The 15,160-nt window shown below is 37.1% G+C and overlaps 1 protein-coding gene across 1 annotated transcript; it reads right to left on the bottom strand.

Moving 5' to 3' along the window:
* Nucleotides 1-850: 850 nt before the first annotated feature.
* slc38a9 (solute carrier family 38 member 9) lies at nucleotides 851-14,037 on the bottom strand. Its single transcript, XM_063014140.1, has 15 exons — nucleotides 13,987-14,037; nucleotides 12,190-12,294; nucleotides 9,848-9,977; nucleotides 9,523-9,638; nucleotides 8,914-8,977; nucleotides 8,728-8,821; nucleotides 6,483-6,653; nucleotides 6,322-6,381; nucleotides 5,275-5,469; nucleotides 4,811-4,918; nucleotides 4,224-4,330; nucleotides 3,515-3,628; nucleotides 2,150-2,298; nucleotides 1,401-1,490; nucleotides 851-1,259 (listed from the first exon to the last, which is right to left on the bottom strand). The coding sequence occupies exons 2-15, from the start codon at nucleotides 12,255-12,257 to the stop codon at nucleotides 1,094-1,096; spliced, it is 1,632 nt and encodes a 543-aa protein (XP_062870210.1). The 5' UTR covers nucleotides 12,258-12,294; nucleotides 13,987-14,037; the 3' UTR covers nucleotides 851-1,093.
* Nucleotides 14,038-15,160: the final 1,123 nt, after the last annotated feature.

Genomic DNA, 15,160 nt, shown 5'->3' with positions numbered 1-15,160 from the left:
GGCAAAACTTTTAACCAGATCAGTGTGTACAGTCAGAACGTATCTGTGGGGGGAATAAACCACACAAAATTCTAAAAAGTTTGCAATCAGAGGTTCTGGTTCTTCTTACAGAGGTTACTTCTGTTTTTCTGTTTGACGGTTCAGGTTACCTTGATGAATTATTGCACATCTGGTCAACTGACCATCCAAGCACTGTAAGCACCATACAGCAATCATAGCCATACAGATGTTTTCGTTGTCATTATTCCCTTTCTAAACAATGCAGTATTCTATAGTATTGTTTTAAGTATACAGGATGATGTGAGTAGGTTATACACAAACTGGAAATTCTGGGCATCCAGTAGATCACACATATACAACTGTATGTATGTGTGTGTGTAGCTTATATATGTATACACATCACTACACTGATGTATTGGAATATACAAAACTATAGTAAATTTAGGAAAAAGGTTTAAAACTGAACCCTTTCGTCCGACATCTCATAGCAGAGGAGAGAGGTCACATATGGCACACTGTTAAAACAAGTCCGGTACGGTCAATTTGAAAAAAGCAGCACCGTGTTTTGTGATAGTCTTCAGCACAGGTCCAAAAATAGATTTATGTAAAGTAAAAAACAATATAGCAAAAACTATACACATTTATATTATGACACGGTAAAAATCATTACAGTCTTACCGTCTAGTCCTAACTCAACATGTGATTTGGTGTAATTTCTGCACATAATACTGCACAGTCGAGTCTACCCTTGCAAAACTCATCATCTAACCTAGTAGTGTTATGGCTGATCGATTTGAATAAACAATTTATAGCTGTAAAAATAAAAAAAATACATGAATGGTCCTTGGCATCAGATGTGCTAAGAGTTTATAATTCATTTATAAGTGACATAAACATTTGTCAGTAGCATTTTCCTACAGGCCTAATTGTAGTGCAATGTAATTGCTGCAAATTTGCACGACCATATAAACAAAACTAACAAACGAACAAAAAAAAGAAACAATTTCCTGTGCAAAACTTGAACCGCAACGTTTCCACCTTGTGCCTGAACCAAAACTACAGTGAGTCTGTGCTAAACCGAAGTGTCAAGGCGCTACATGAAAAACTGGCCTATCAGATTGGCCACCCCAAGCACGATGAGAAGGAAGTGGAAGCAAGCGGAGGGCCAGCGTAACTCCCCACTACGTTTCAGGGCCATGAGGTGGATGGCTGAGGGGAAGACAAACACCAGAGCCAGCCCGCATGTGGCCCCTGAATACCTGCACAAGGACAAAAACCACAGTAAAGTTTTAATAATCTGAAGCCATTAAGTGTCAGACACAAATATGTGTCAGAAATGGAGCTAAACTCTAAATTGCTTTTTGTAATTGGTGGATTTGATCGGCAAGCTCTTTTCTCACCTGATAATGGAGCCGATGTTGGGATAAAACTTGGCCATTAGGACTCCAGAACCCACAACGACACAGTTTAATGCGAAGACATGGAAAAAACTAGAAAGAGAATGTAAATTAGCATTAGGTCAGCATGTTACTCGTAACAGCAAAATGAACTGTGATGAGTCAAGTGTGCCTGATTTATAAAACACTGTCTGTTACAATTTCAGTTCCTCAAACAAACCAACACAGCGTTTGTGATGATGATGACAATTTGTGTACTTTTGGCCTTTGTTACTGAGTCATTAGTAGTTCTTTATGTGGGAATCTGTGTGAGAGCATGCTGGGTTACTCAGAAATAGTAGTGTGCCTTATCAGATTTCACACTGAAGTTCAACAATGCACTTACATGCTGATGAGTAAATGGTTTTTAGTGCAAAACAAAAAGCTTAGGGAGCTCAGACACTATTAGAGAGCTACAGTACTTATTTATTAATTTATTAATTAGGATTTTAATGTCATGTTTTACACACTTTGGTTACATGCATGTATAAGTTACACGTTACACAAGATTCATCAGTTTAAGTCTTCAATGTCAAACACAGTCATGGACAATTTTGTATCTCCAATTCACCTCACTTGCATGTCTTTGGACTGTGGGAGGAAACCGGTGCTCCCAGAGGAAACCCACACAGACATGGGGAGAACATGCAAACTCCACAGGACCTTCTTGCAGTGAGGTGACGGTGCTACCCACCGAGCATATGAGATTTCACCTGGGGTAGTGATCACCGAAGAGTTGCCCCATCAGCTGCACCCGAACCAAGTAGCCCAGCAGGGGGTAGACGGTGGTCATTTGGAACAGGAGACAGGTCCGGGCTAGAAACACCATCACATCACTGCTGGGGAAGTTATCCAGAAAGTTCTGTCCGAAAGTAAGGCAACAGTATGCATCACAAACTCTGGTCTAATTACATTTGTTTTGCATTTGATGTAAAATTAACAAACATTGGAAAAATGTAAGAACCCCCTTATTGTAAAATCTTCTTCATAAAAAAAAACACAATACTCACTGACAGCTCCAGAAATAATAGATAATTATATTATTATGTTATTAAAGTTATATATGTAATTTATTAAGTTATTTATTAGGATTTTAACGTCATGTTTTACTCTTTGGTTGCATTCATGAAAGGACAGGTAATTACAAGTTACACAAGATCCATCAGTTCAAGTTTAATATCAGACACCATTATGATTTTGTATCTCATCTCCAATTCACCTAACCTACACATTTTTTGACTGTTTGAGGAAACCAAAGTCCCCGGAGGAAATCCACACAGACACGGGAAGAACATGCAAACTCCACATAGAAGGGACTCGTACCACTCCACCTGGGAATGGAACCCAGGACTGTCTCGCTGTAAGTTGACAGTGCTACCCACATGAGATGAAAAAGATCTGCTATTAAGTTTTGTTCTTTGTCTTTGGGAAGCTTAGGATACATCGTACACTGAAGCAGGACAATAAATCTACCATAAATGGTTTAATGACCACAGACTTTAGCTTTTGCCATGGCAATCCCAGGTCACTGACCTAAACGTCATTAAAACTAAATAAGGAAATCCCCATGAGAGAACATACGATCCTATAGGATCTAAAGATTCTTCATTGAGAAGTGCTTTTAGATTTCTTGCTTCTGCATATATGCATTATAGTTAAGGCCCTACCTAATTCATGGCCGTGAAAGTCGCACCACGGACCGTGAAATGAGCCGTTTCCGTTTCGTGTAGTATGCAATCTGCTGTGAAATTCAAGGTCCTAGCAATCCTACGGCAATTTAGTTAGCAATCGATTAGTCAAAGTTAGTCAGAATTTAGTTGGGCCCTACTTATAAGGAAAGACTGTGCTGTTATGTTGGGAAAAGAAAGTTGCACACAGCACTAAATGCAGAAGAGCAAATTTAATTTTGATATGATGTGGTTAAAAACTGTTGTCTTAAATGTACTGAAATAAAAGATTAGTAGACAAAGCCTTTTCGATCATTCTTCACAAGGGTGCCATCAATTCTGGTGCTGACTATATGCAAATAATACATTTAATCTCACAAATCTGACAAAAAGAAAAAAAATAAGACTTACTGGTTCAATGCAGTCTTTAGACAGTGGTGGGGAAGGGAAGGAAGCAAAGATCATCACCCCCACATAGAGGTACGTCAGTCCCACTAAAAGGTAGGCCAACGACAAATCCCGTACCTGCAACCCCAAAAATAATATAAACCTTCATCTCAAAAATCCCTGTATGATTACAAACATCATGTGACAGCACAACCAACCACCCAGCCTGCTTCATCAAACAAGAAGTTATGTTTTTTCTCATCACGTTATAATAAACTCTACCTAAGCAGCATGTCCTTACCACAACGACTCACAGCTCTGGTTCACTAGAAGAACAACCATATAAACTCTAGCAGAGAACACCATGCTCTACTTTTCTAGCGCTGGCTAAACAAGCACCTTTACTTGTTCTCTGTGATGCAGTAATAAAAATATGTACAACATTTACCCACATCACAAATATCTATAATCTATGATAGTAATAACATGCAAATAAAAAAAACCCTCATGCTTGTCTGACATCCCAAAATACCTGGCGTGATATTTAATTATTTACAGACATTAAAACGGTTTAGTGGTAGCATTTTTACAGGTCCAGAAGTGTGACATATATCTTATCAAGTATCAAGTGACAAGTATTAAATTCTTAACGTTTACAGTCAAGTCAATTTTAAATGATTATTTATAGCTATGACTATGGCAGGGTGTAACAAAGGAACATATGGACACTTACATTGTTCTCTTGATTTTTGTTGTTTTTCATGAGAGTGATGATGCAGTTGTGAATGAAGAAGGCCAGCGTGAGAACACCAGTCAGTTGTGGAAACAGCAATCTAAACTCTAAATGGATGACAGATCACCATTCAGTGTTGCTAGATCATAATCTTTGTAAATAACTAATGCTACCTAAACCTTTAGTTATCAAAACTGCATTTACTTTGGTGCTAATATTAAAATTAAGTTATAATTACAGAATTAAGTTATAATTACATATATACATATACAGATGTACAGTACAATGGAATTCTTTTTTTTTACATATCCCAGCTTGTTTGGAAGCTGGGGTCAGAGCACAGGGTCAGCCATTGTTTGGTTCCCCTGGAGCAGAGAGGGTTAAGTGCCTTGCTCAAGAGCCCAACAGTGGCAGCATGGCAGACCCAGGATTCAAACTCTCAACATTTTTTTACAGTTTCTCTTTACTACCATGTGTTTATGACATTTAAGACAGTAAAAGTTAAAAGCTGGAAGCACTAAATCTTTTAATAGCATTTTTTGCTTTGAAAGAATTAATAAGGTTAAGGGAAATATCACAGTACATACCTGGAACAAAAAATGTAGTGGAATCAATCCAGTGAAACTGCAGGTGAAATCCTAGTCGAATGGCTTTAAAGGTGACCAAAAAGATGAGGTAGAGCACTGAAATAGTACCTGTAAAAAACGATGACAGTGTTATGCAGTAGTCAAATCATGTGGGGAAACAATCAATCACCTGGTCCAACACAGAAAAAAAGTCTTCAGTCATAATTCTATCACAATGGAATAAGGAGATTAATAGCTCCCATACAGAAAAGTACTAACTAATTTGCCTAAGTAAACAGGTGTAGTGCATGTTGTGGGATCATCACAAGAATGTCATCGGTTATTTGATTTAGTCATAACAGTACCACTTATCATTCAACTAAATCAAAATATTCAAATTCAAAGTGTGTACATAAGTATACAGTAGTAGGATGTAATGAAAACCACTGCAGGTAACCATCTCAATAATAGAAGAAGAAACTTACCCAGAAAGGTGAACCTGGCAAAGAAGGAGGCCGAGCGAAAGTTGAGCAGTGGCAGCAGAAGCACAATGAGGTAGAGCGGGATGGTGTTGGTTTTACTCCACCAGTGATCGAACAGAGTGTCTGTACTGTTATCACCCACGTAATGCAGGTTAATGCTGCTGTTGTCCGGATTCAGGTCTGGGTATGGACACACCACTGGAACAAAGGACACAGACAGGTCTGTTAGGGGTTTGACAAAGCAGACTGACCCGCACGATAAAGATTGAAAAAACAGTGGAACCTCGATTTAATGGACTAAAAGGGGGGTGCACTGGTCCATGTTTTTTTTTTTACAGATTATAGGTCACATTTAAAGTGAAAAATGTCCTAAAAATACATACAGTATATTGGTCTCATTTTAACAGGGGTATGTAGGACTTTTTTATAGCCACTGTACATGCTTGTACAGGAATCGCAATCCTGTTTGTATTTATATTCTTTCCATCAAAAACATACAGGGAAACAAGCTTTGGCTCGTCAACCACCCTCTCCAGTTCCTACACACATGATGATGTACTAAGCTTCCCGCAGAAAGAACAAAGACTGGTGGTTAAGAAAGGAATAACAGAAGTGAAACTTTAAAACTGTAAATGGAGTATATTATTAAGCTTTCTGAGAAACTCTCTCACACATTTGAGAGCCTTGCCCAGGGGCCCAACAGTGGCAATTTGGCAGTGATGGAATTGAACAGGTAACCTTCTGATTACTAGTCAAGTACCTTAACCACTGAGCTACCACTGTCCACTAACCACACACTCATACACAACACACACATTCACTCTGATTCAAATCAACTTGGCTTTTGATGTGTGTAAAGTACAACTGATACAATTGAAAACACTACAATTGCAAATACTGTGTGGGTTTAAATAATAAAAAACATAATTTGCTGTTTGGACGTGTATTAAGACCAGAAAACGTGTTCACAAAGCACACAACTATCAAGTACCAAATAAACAGCAAGACCATTAATTGCATCATGAAAGACCAGAAAAACCCAAACCTTACCTTTGTCTGATCCATTTGTTCCAAATTCTGAATCTGACACGTTGACATTGTGGACGTAGTCTGTTGGTAGGCAGAAAAGTCATTTTAAAAACATGACAAAACGACTATGTAACAAAGCTTTAGAGATTTACAAAAGAAGCTTGATTGCCGTAGTTGCGTACTGTATATAAATTTGCCGGTGTTGAACAGGAAGTTAGACATGAGGACCCAGTACACCACCATTGCACCAATTAGCGACACCAGTGAGAAGAGCAGACTTGACCACTGTCCAAACCTCCCAAAGTAATATTTACATACATCAGGGAACTCCCAGTCTGATGTATCCATAAATGCTGTAATAGAAAAAACATACTATAAATATTTATATATACAGTATACGTATATATACATATTAGAGACTAGAAGTCTGAGATTACCATAGCAATTTGAGTCAAATGAGATATTCTTAGACAATTCTTTAGGTGCTCAGGTGGCACAGTGGTCTATTACACTAGCCCACCACCGCTGAGACTTTGAAACTCGGATTTCAGCTGTGCTATCGGCCGGCTGGTCATCAATCCAGGAATGGTGTGGCCGAAGCCCTGCGATTGATTGTTACCATGTTGGTAAAACCCAACCAGCCACACGCCTGACCAGAATAAAGCGGTTGATGAAAATGAAAGGAAATATTTATAATACATGAAAATGGCTGATTAAGTATTAATTAAACAAACTTCTGGTGAATCCACTTGCTCAATGTCAAGGTAGGGCTCCTGTTGTACTAATATAATGTGATAACGTGCTTACTTACTTTTCATAGGAGCCAAATGAAATTTTTAAATGTATGTAGTTTTCAAACATTCAACCTTTTAATCAAGTTGTTATTCTGGTTACATGATTTGTGTGAATATCATTTACTATGCTATTTATTTATGACATCATTTAGAATTGAACCATGTTTACAACGCAGGGTCTGTCTCGCCCCAAAATGAACAATCGTGTAAAACCTTTCACAAGATAAGAACACATAAGAAATTCTGCATCTATGCACAAGATACAAAGGAGCAAAGGTGGGGCATAAACCTGAGCATTGTATGTGACAGACACATGAACTACAGGGACTTTCATTCCTACATTCTTGCAGTCATGTGCCAACAGCAGTAAACAGCTTTACTTCGAAGTGCCAGCTGTAGCAGAAACCTGTCAGAAAGAGCTTCTTATTTCTCAGATTCCATCTGCTAGGGGGGTGTAATAGTATTTTGCAAACAATCCTATCAATGCCTGACATGTTTCAAACTATCAAAACTACAGGCTCAGGTTATAATTATAATTACCTTGTTAACATCTTTTAATCAAGAAAGGTTTCCAAGTACCGGTGTTTACATGCGAAAAAAAATCATCTGATTTCTGTAATATTTAAATCAATATGCTGTTGAATAATGTAGACGGAAATAAGTTAATAATCTGAATACTTTCTGAATTCATGTTGTATGTAACCTGATGGCTGTTTTGCAACCTGGCAAAAACCCTCCAAAATGGACATGTCTTAATTTCCTGCTGTGTTGCTTTAGCTTTACTTGTAAATATATTGAGTAAACAAAATAACAGAAAGAGGCCACAATATCTTACCAAGAATAAAGACTTTACCAAAAAAAGAACAACTCTAGTACTTTTCAAAATGCCTGAATGAGACACCTGAATGGGTTATGGTGGGAAGTTCAAGCATGCCTCAAAAATAAAATCTTCCAGGTTTTTATAGGATGAAAAAAATGGAGCACTCTCTATAAAGCTTTCACTGAGTAGAAATCTCTAATTGTAGAAGCCATGGAAAGGGGTCTGGTCCTTGTTTTTGAATAATCTGTGAATATGTTTGGGAACATCAGGTGTTCGCACCACAGCGTGAACCTGGTACTGTGAATTTTTATTTTATCTGTTGCCTGTTGTTTTAACCATGGTAGACAATTATCGAAACAATTTTATTGTGTTTTTTTTTTTCAACCAGATAGCTGCTCATTATTATTATCATTTTAGCCATTACTATCACACACAGTACCCACTAGTATGCACTCGGCTGTCAAAGGAATGGGGAAAAACATTCTATGGGTTCTTCCAAACATAAACCTAATAGAAGCTGACGTAGACAGATCAGATTTTTCCATTGATTATTGGTCCAGACTTCCCTTATGTCTTAACTTTTTTGGAAATGTGCTGTATCTGCTAGCTGCTTGAGTCATATATTGCAGGTGCCACAAACTGAAGCAATCCTGTGTGCTTTACTCTACATTATTTTTTACATTTTTTGTGACATCGGACTTGAACAGACTAAAACAATGTGTCTTTGTTCTATGTTCCATATTAAAGAAACATTCATATGGAAGTATGAGAAGGGTGCTAGATAAACAAAATACTGTAAGGTTACTGGCTTACGTATTGACTTGGGGGACTTGAGAACTCTGTAACAGCAGTAGAGCGTGAGTAAGCCCATTAAGATGATGATGATGATTCCCAAGGTGAACCCAGCCTGCAAATCAGAAATATACACAGGCTAATTTTGATTAAAAAGAAAGAAATATGGTAATATACACAATTTTTATATGAAATAAGTAAAAATACCTGTTTTATTCCCCAGGGGATGCTAAGTATGGACGTGCCCATCATTGTATTCCAGATCGCAAAGCTACACAAATGAACAATTTCATTCAAAATAATGTTATTAGCATTTTTAAATTACAGGCCTGCAATGAAATGTCAACAAACATACTTAGTATGTTAGCTTAAATTAGGCCAATGATTTCTGGTACATACACCGTGATATTGCCGTTAATAAAATGATATTATTATTACAATTTTAGCAATTAATATTACCCACTATTATGTACTCAGTAAGCAAATGTTATGGGGAAAACATTATTTGGGTTGTGACAAACATAAACCTGATATAGGTTGACATAGACATATATATATATTTGCAAAAAATAATGTTGTTTGGTTGAAACATTAAATATTCTGTCCTGTTGTGGCTTCAATTCAATCCAGGAAAATATATTAGCATCATTGAAATTAGTTGTTATTCACTTTCACAATGTTATTAGGAGCTTTAAATTACAGGCCTACAATAAAATATCTACAAACATACTTTAGGTATGCTGGTCTCAAATTTCCCCCATGGGGATCAATAAAGGAATCTTATCTTAAATTGGGCCAATAATTTCTGGTACATACATGGTAATAATGCTGGGATTTTTGGCAGCGCCCTCTCCTCGCACTTTGAACGCTGTTCCCAGAGGGCTGTAAACGTACATCTCCTCAGGTGAAGGAATCACATGGTCAGGAGGAGCCTTCAAAAGGAAACCACAATGAACACAAGCATTCTTATCAATGTGTGAAAAGTCCATAATGTTTAAAATGCAGTGTGCTACTAATGAGCAAATTAATGACTAATGAGCAAAATGCAGTTTTAGGTAAATATATCATTTAAGCAAGAACGGTTAAGAGGTGAAATGTGAATAATTTTATGAATAGAAAAAACAAATGACACACAGATTACCAGCAATCTGTCTGATGAGGCAGTCAGGCGACCATAGTAATGAACTCTGCTGTTCAGCGCTGAGGCCTCGGCAGACACACGTTCCTGAGCCAGGTCCTCCACTATGTTTCTGGGTTCCACATGAAAAGGCCTGAAAGTCAAAGCAACAAGAGCTCATATGAGAAGGCTGTCATGCTAATAGACCAGACTGCATTTATAATGAGTGAAACATCACTGGTGACTCAAGCTTTCATAGCAAGCTATACATTTTGGGACAATTTAAGTCAGAAACAACTATAGAGCTGTAAAGGACACATCCAGAGCTGGCAACACAAACGATATATGGAAAAGGTTATTCAGGTTGCCAAGGCCCCATGCTAGATTGGCATCTTGTCCAGGGTGCGTTACAGCATTGCACCCAGTGATTCCGGGAAACTGGACCCATAAAACATGAAAATAAATATACATCTTTTAAATATACATATTTAAATAAATATGTCTTTTTTAACAAATTTAATCAGATGAACAATGCTCACAGATTGCAAACCACTGCTTTCTAAGAAGGAAACACATCCATGCATTAACAGCAGGGTTATTGATTCACATCTTGAACATTTCAGCACGTATGTGTGGGGACAACACACCAAAAGAGCTTCAAAACATTTCTCAGAATCTCAGAACCTCAGGGACAATCACACATGACCCACACATTTTGCTAGGCTAAAAATAACATCATACGGAATAACTACAGTGTGAAGATGAATTAATATATTATTGCATAAGAAACAGTTCAAAAGACTGTTTTGCCATGCTGTGTATGAACCATTTTTTTAACATCAACAAGTCGCTCAAAGAAAATTGTCTTGTGCAGACGTGTTTTAAACAGGAGGATGTTAAAATGCCAACCAAAACAACCACGATTTATAATGAGATATGGTAACATAATATATAGTGGATATTTATTTCCTCCAAAACAAGATCAGGTAGGTCCGGAACATTGAGGACAAAGTAAGAGAACAGTTTCTCACAGGGCATCACATGCTCACCAACTTACTCACACCTGGGGGCCATTTACAAATTGCCTACTTAATTGTTTTTGGGTGGTTAAAAACTGGAATACCTTGAGTAAACACACAATTTACAAAAGCTAATTCTGTTATTTACTAGGTTTAAAAAAGTGTTTTTGTGTAGAACAACTTAATATTGATTTGTACAGAACATTTAATAATAGATTTCTCTTGACCCAAAATACTAGGTTCTAATACTAGACCAAAAAGTAGACCATTCTTTTTTTTTAATTTAGGTGAAAACTGATTTAGTCCATGATTGTGTGAATAAAGCATAGCATTAAATAAAGCATTAACTCAATTTACACATTCAAAAATGTATCGTACATGGGATTAGCTACAATGTACCTCTGAGTCAACATCTTGGGTAGGCTAACAAAGCAATTACAGTACTGGCAAATATTGGTTTGAGCTAACTCTTCAAGTAGTCTTATTGATACGTTGTAATGATGAAGCTCATGATGGCTGTGTGAAGACCAGCAGTCACACTGGCTCTTTGTGGAAAACATTGTCTCTTTCTGATGTTGGTAGCATATAACTACACTGGGCTGCTCATTTGTAAAGTCTTTCAGTTATCTTTCAGTCTTCAGCTTGGCTTTGTGTTGGTTTGGGAAGGGCTAGTAGAGTTGTACATCTTGGAGTATTTTAAAAAGGCACAAACATCTAAAAGACGTCCATTTGCACAGTATATTATACTATTGGGGCTGACCAGGAGAACTGTCTGCAATTAGTGGTGATTCAGAAATAAAAGAGATCAGCTCTAGGCCTTAAATACCAGAGATTCCTTTCTGTACATAAAAGGCACAGTTCCATAACGCAAAGTTATAATTTCTAAAAGACTGTGGCATACGTACAGAGAAGATTATGTGAAATGTAAACAGCACCAAATCAACTGTAACTGAGATTGTTTCACAGAACACTGTGTGTAAGCAGTAAATATATGCAACCAAGAAAATGACATTGGAAGCACGTATGAGTATGAAAAAAAACAAGCAAGATAACCAGATAACCAAAGATAATCAGTGATTTCCAGTGTGAAAATAGCTAAAGGACATACTAGGAATGCAAATTATAACCAACTGTCATTAATGATGAACTGCTCAGCTTTCAGCAAAACAACATCTTGTTCTATATGTGCCTGGTGTGTATATAATATCTGCAACATTTCTATTTATTAAAATTATTAACCATTAGCTTTTGGAAATGAATTTAAATATTAAAAACAAACAAAATATTCAAACACTGACTATTTTTTTATTAACATTACTAGTAAGGCTATCTAAAATAAAATCATACCTTCTTAGTTTTGAGTCAAAATCTGTCTGGTCTGGGTAGCCCAGCAGTGGTTTTCCGTCCTCCTCCATGGTCTTATTTACTCTGGATTTACTTAAAGATCATTACCTGGAAACAAAAAGGTTTTGACAATGCTTAATCAATATTGTACGCTTGCATCCACTCCATGTAGTGTCTGTAATATCTACTTCATAAGAGACAAAATCACAGAACTATATCATGTATGATGTGATAGTGATTAATTGTAAACAAATCTAGGACTTTGTTAACAAAGCCAGAATGCAGAGGAAGCATTACAGTACAAGACGGATGGTGTCCTCTAAACTATGACACTACTTTTGAGCAAGGTTAAAAAAAACACCACATTCCAGAAACATGGGTCATGAAGACCTGGGTATGATCCTAGCCTCTGAGCATTGTCTGTGATAACTTGACATGTTTCCCATGTTTGCTCAAGGAATAAATTGTGACCTCAGTGTTATAAATGAATACTGGTAATTTTGCATAATGTGATTTTATTTGCTGCAAATGGTGAGCATCATGGTTTTTAAGGTTCTGGTTTTCATCCTCATTTTATGTTCTTCACGTCAGCGTTTCCTTGCAGTTTCCTCTCACCTCTCACAAACAAGCAGAAGGTAAATTTGCAGAACTTCAATGAGTGAGTAAGTAAATGTGCAAGATTGTGTCACCCAGCAATGTATTGGCTCTTTAGAATGTTATGCCCTATGCTGAGCATTTCTGGGTACCACTGGTCAGTAAAAATGTATAAATGAAAAGAAAGATCTGCCAGCCGGTCTTCATCTGAGATGGCTGAGTCAAAGTAGGTGGCGATTTTAAATCAATATAAATGTTTTACTAAAACACTAAGGAAGAAGCAGTCCAAAAGCAAACATATATTTATGGAAGTCTTTAGGACTACATGGACTTCTGCATTTCATTCATCAAAAAACTGGAATATTATCTTAATCCAAGTTGTAATAAACAACACACATTGTACCTTAACTACTAACCCAAAATATTGGGCCAGTGATAGCTCAGTGGTTAAGGTACTGGGCTAGTAAACAGAAGGTTGCCGGTTCAAGCCCCACCACCACCAAGTTGCCACTGTTGGGTCCCTGAGCAAGGCCCTTAACCCTCAATTGCTCATCGTGTAAGTCGCTTTGGATAAAAGCGTCTGCTAAATGCTGAAAATGTAAATGTAAATGGTATTGCCTGTTTTATGTTATTGTTTATGCTAAAATAATAAAAAAGTATGGATTTAATGGATTTAATAATTTGCTGTATCTGCTGATCAGAGCAATAAAGACAAATCTGACACATTATGGGATTTATTACACTGTAGAAATGCCATAAATTGACAATTTCTGATAACAGTTCTTGGTTTGCCTAACAGGTCATTAATTAAATGACTTTACAATTAAAAGGGTGTCCAAACTTTTACAGAATTACTATTTTTCGAATAGAATGTACATTAAATGTATATTAACGTTTAAACTTTGCTGCTGAGGTTGAGTTTACATCTTTACGCTTAAAAAAATGAATAGAAATGTGGAATTTGTTCAGTATAGTTGTGTGTTCTGGTGCTGGCGACTTGTGTACATAAATAACGTATAAAACTCTTCAACATTTGCTAGATAGCTTCAATGCTAACCAAGTATTCTGGTAGTTTCACTTTGAAACTCCAGGAATAACACACTTTGCAACGAACTGTTCTTTAGTATTAATCTCATAACCTAAAATGAAGCTATAGTAGAAATAATAATGTAGTATATTTAAGTGAAGTGAATTATAGTAACTTACCTCACTGGTGACGCTGAGTGAATAAAAAGCACTGACAACACAAAACTGTTTTGGAAGTGACACGTGATTACCCGCATGTTCGGGTTCTTGAAGGGAAATGTAGTTCATGTTTCTCACGCGTTCACTCTATTCGTATTGTACTAGACCGCACACTAAACTACAATACCCACAATTCACTTGCGATGGGACGTTTGCGATTCGAAGACACAATACCGGCTTCTCCGGTCATTTCCATAGTAATTCTGTTAAACAGTAGTTCTGTAAAAAAATGGACATCCTTTTAGCTGTAAAGTCATTCAGTTAGTCACCCGAAAGGCAAATCGAGATTGTCTCAGACATTGTCAGTTTATTATAAGCTTATTTCAACAGTGTAATACATCCCATAATGTTTCAGATTTGTTCTTATTGAACTGAACAAGCCTGATCAGCAGTGACAGGAAATAGTATTGCTGTTAAAAGACATTTAACCTTCATTAAATCCAGAGGTTTACATACTTTATACGCTGGACGGTAAATTATTAGTGTGTTAAGTATATATAATAAGATAGAGCATGTAAAACCACAATAGTTTGTGAGTTAGTAATTGGGTTAGAATGTGTTCCTACCATGTTCGTGTGGGTTTCCTCTGGGGGCTCCGGTTTCCTTCCAAAGACCAAAGACATGCGGTCAGGTTAATCTGAGTTAACTGGAGTAAAATTACCCTAGATGTCAATGTGTCTGTGTGTGTTTGCCTGTGATGGACAGGTGAACTGTCCAACATATTTCCTATCTTTTGTCCTGTAAATTTTGCCCACCGTGAGCCTGAATAGGATAAAGCGGTGGCAAAACAGACAATGAATCTGGGCGGGGCAGCAGTCCATCTCAGGACACACACCTACCCCCTCGAATAGACAGACAGACAGACAGAGATGCTTTTTCAATAGACAGACAGAAAATTTTGAATACTCATTCCGAAGCAAGTTAGAACAGCCAGTCCTACCTTGTGTATGTTATCACTATGGCTTTCAATATTTATCTATTCATTATTTTATTTTATCTTTAATATATTAAGACACAGCCAGTTCTGTCTGAATAGTGCACTCACAAACAGGCTTATGGCCCCCCTGAGACTAAAAACTAAGTGTCTGTGGTGGTAGACTGCATCACCCTATACTGTACTTAAATACTTCATATA

The sequence above is a fragment of the Trichomycterus rosablanca genome, chromosome 18, assembly GCF_030014385.1.
Source record: "Trichomycterus rosablanca isolate fTriRos1 chromosome 18, fTriRos1.hap1, whole genome shotgun sequence".
NCBI lineage: Eukaryota > Metazoa > Chordata > Actinopteri > Siluriformes > Trichomycteridae > Trichomycterus > Trichomycterus rosablanca.
The sequence above is the reverse complement of the archived record's forward strand: the minus strand, read 5'-3'. Positions and strand labels throughout refer to the sequence as shown.

Bases quoted from the DNA above. Each gene is read 5' to 3' on its own strand.
- slc38a9 (XM_063014140.1), bottom strand. From the start codon at position 12,257: ATGGAGGAGGACGGAAAACCACTGCTGGGCTACCCAGACCAGACAGAT. The intron at 8,822-8,913 runs GTATTTTTACTT...TCTGATTTGCAG, and splicing joins TCCCCTGGGGAATAAAACAG to GCTGGGTTCACCTTGGGAAT. The intron at 1,260-1,400 runs GTGAGAAAAGAG...GTCCTTGTGCAG, and splicing joins AACATCGGCTCCATTATCAG to GTATTCAGGGGCCACATGCG.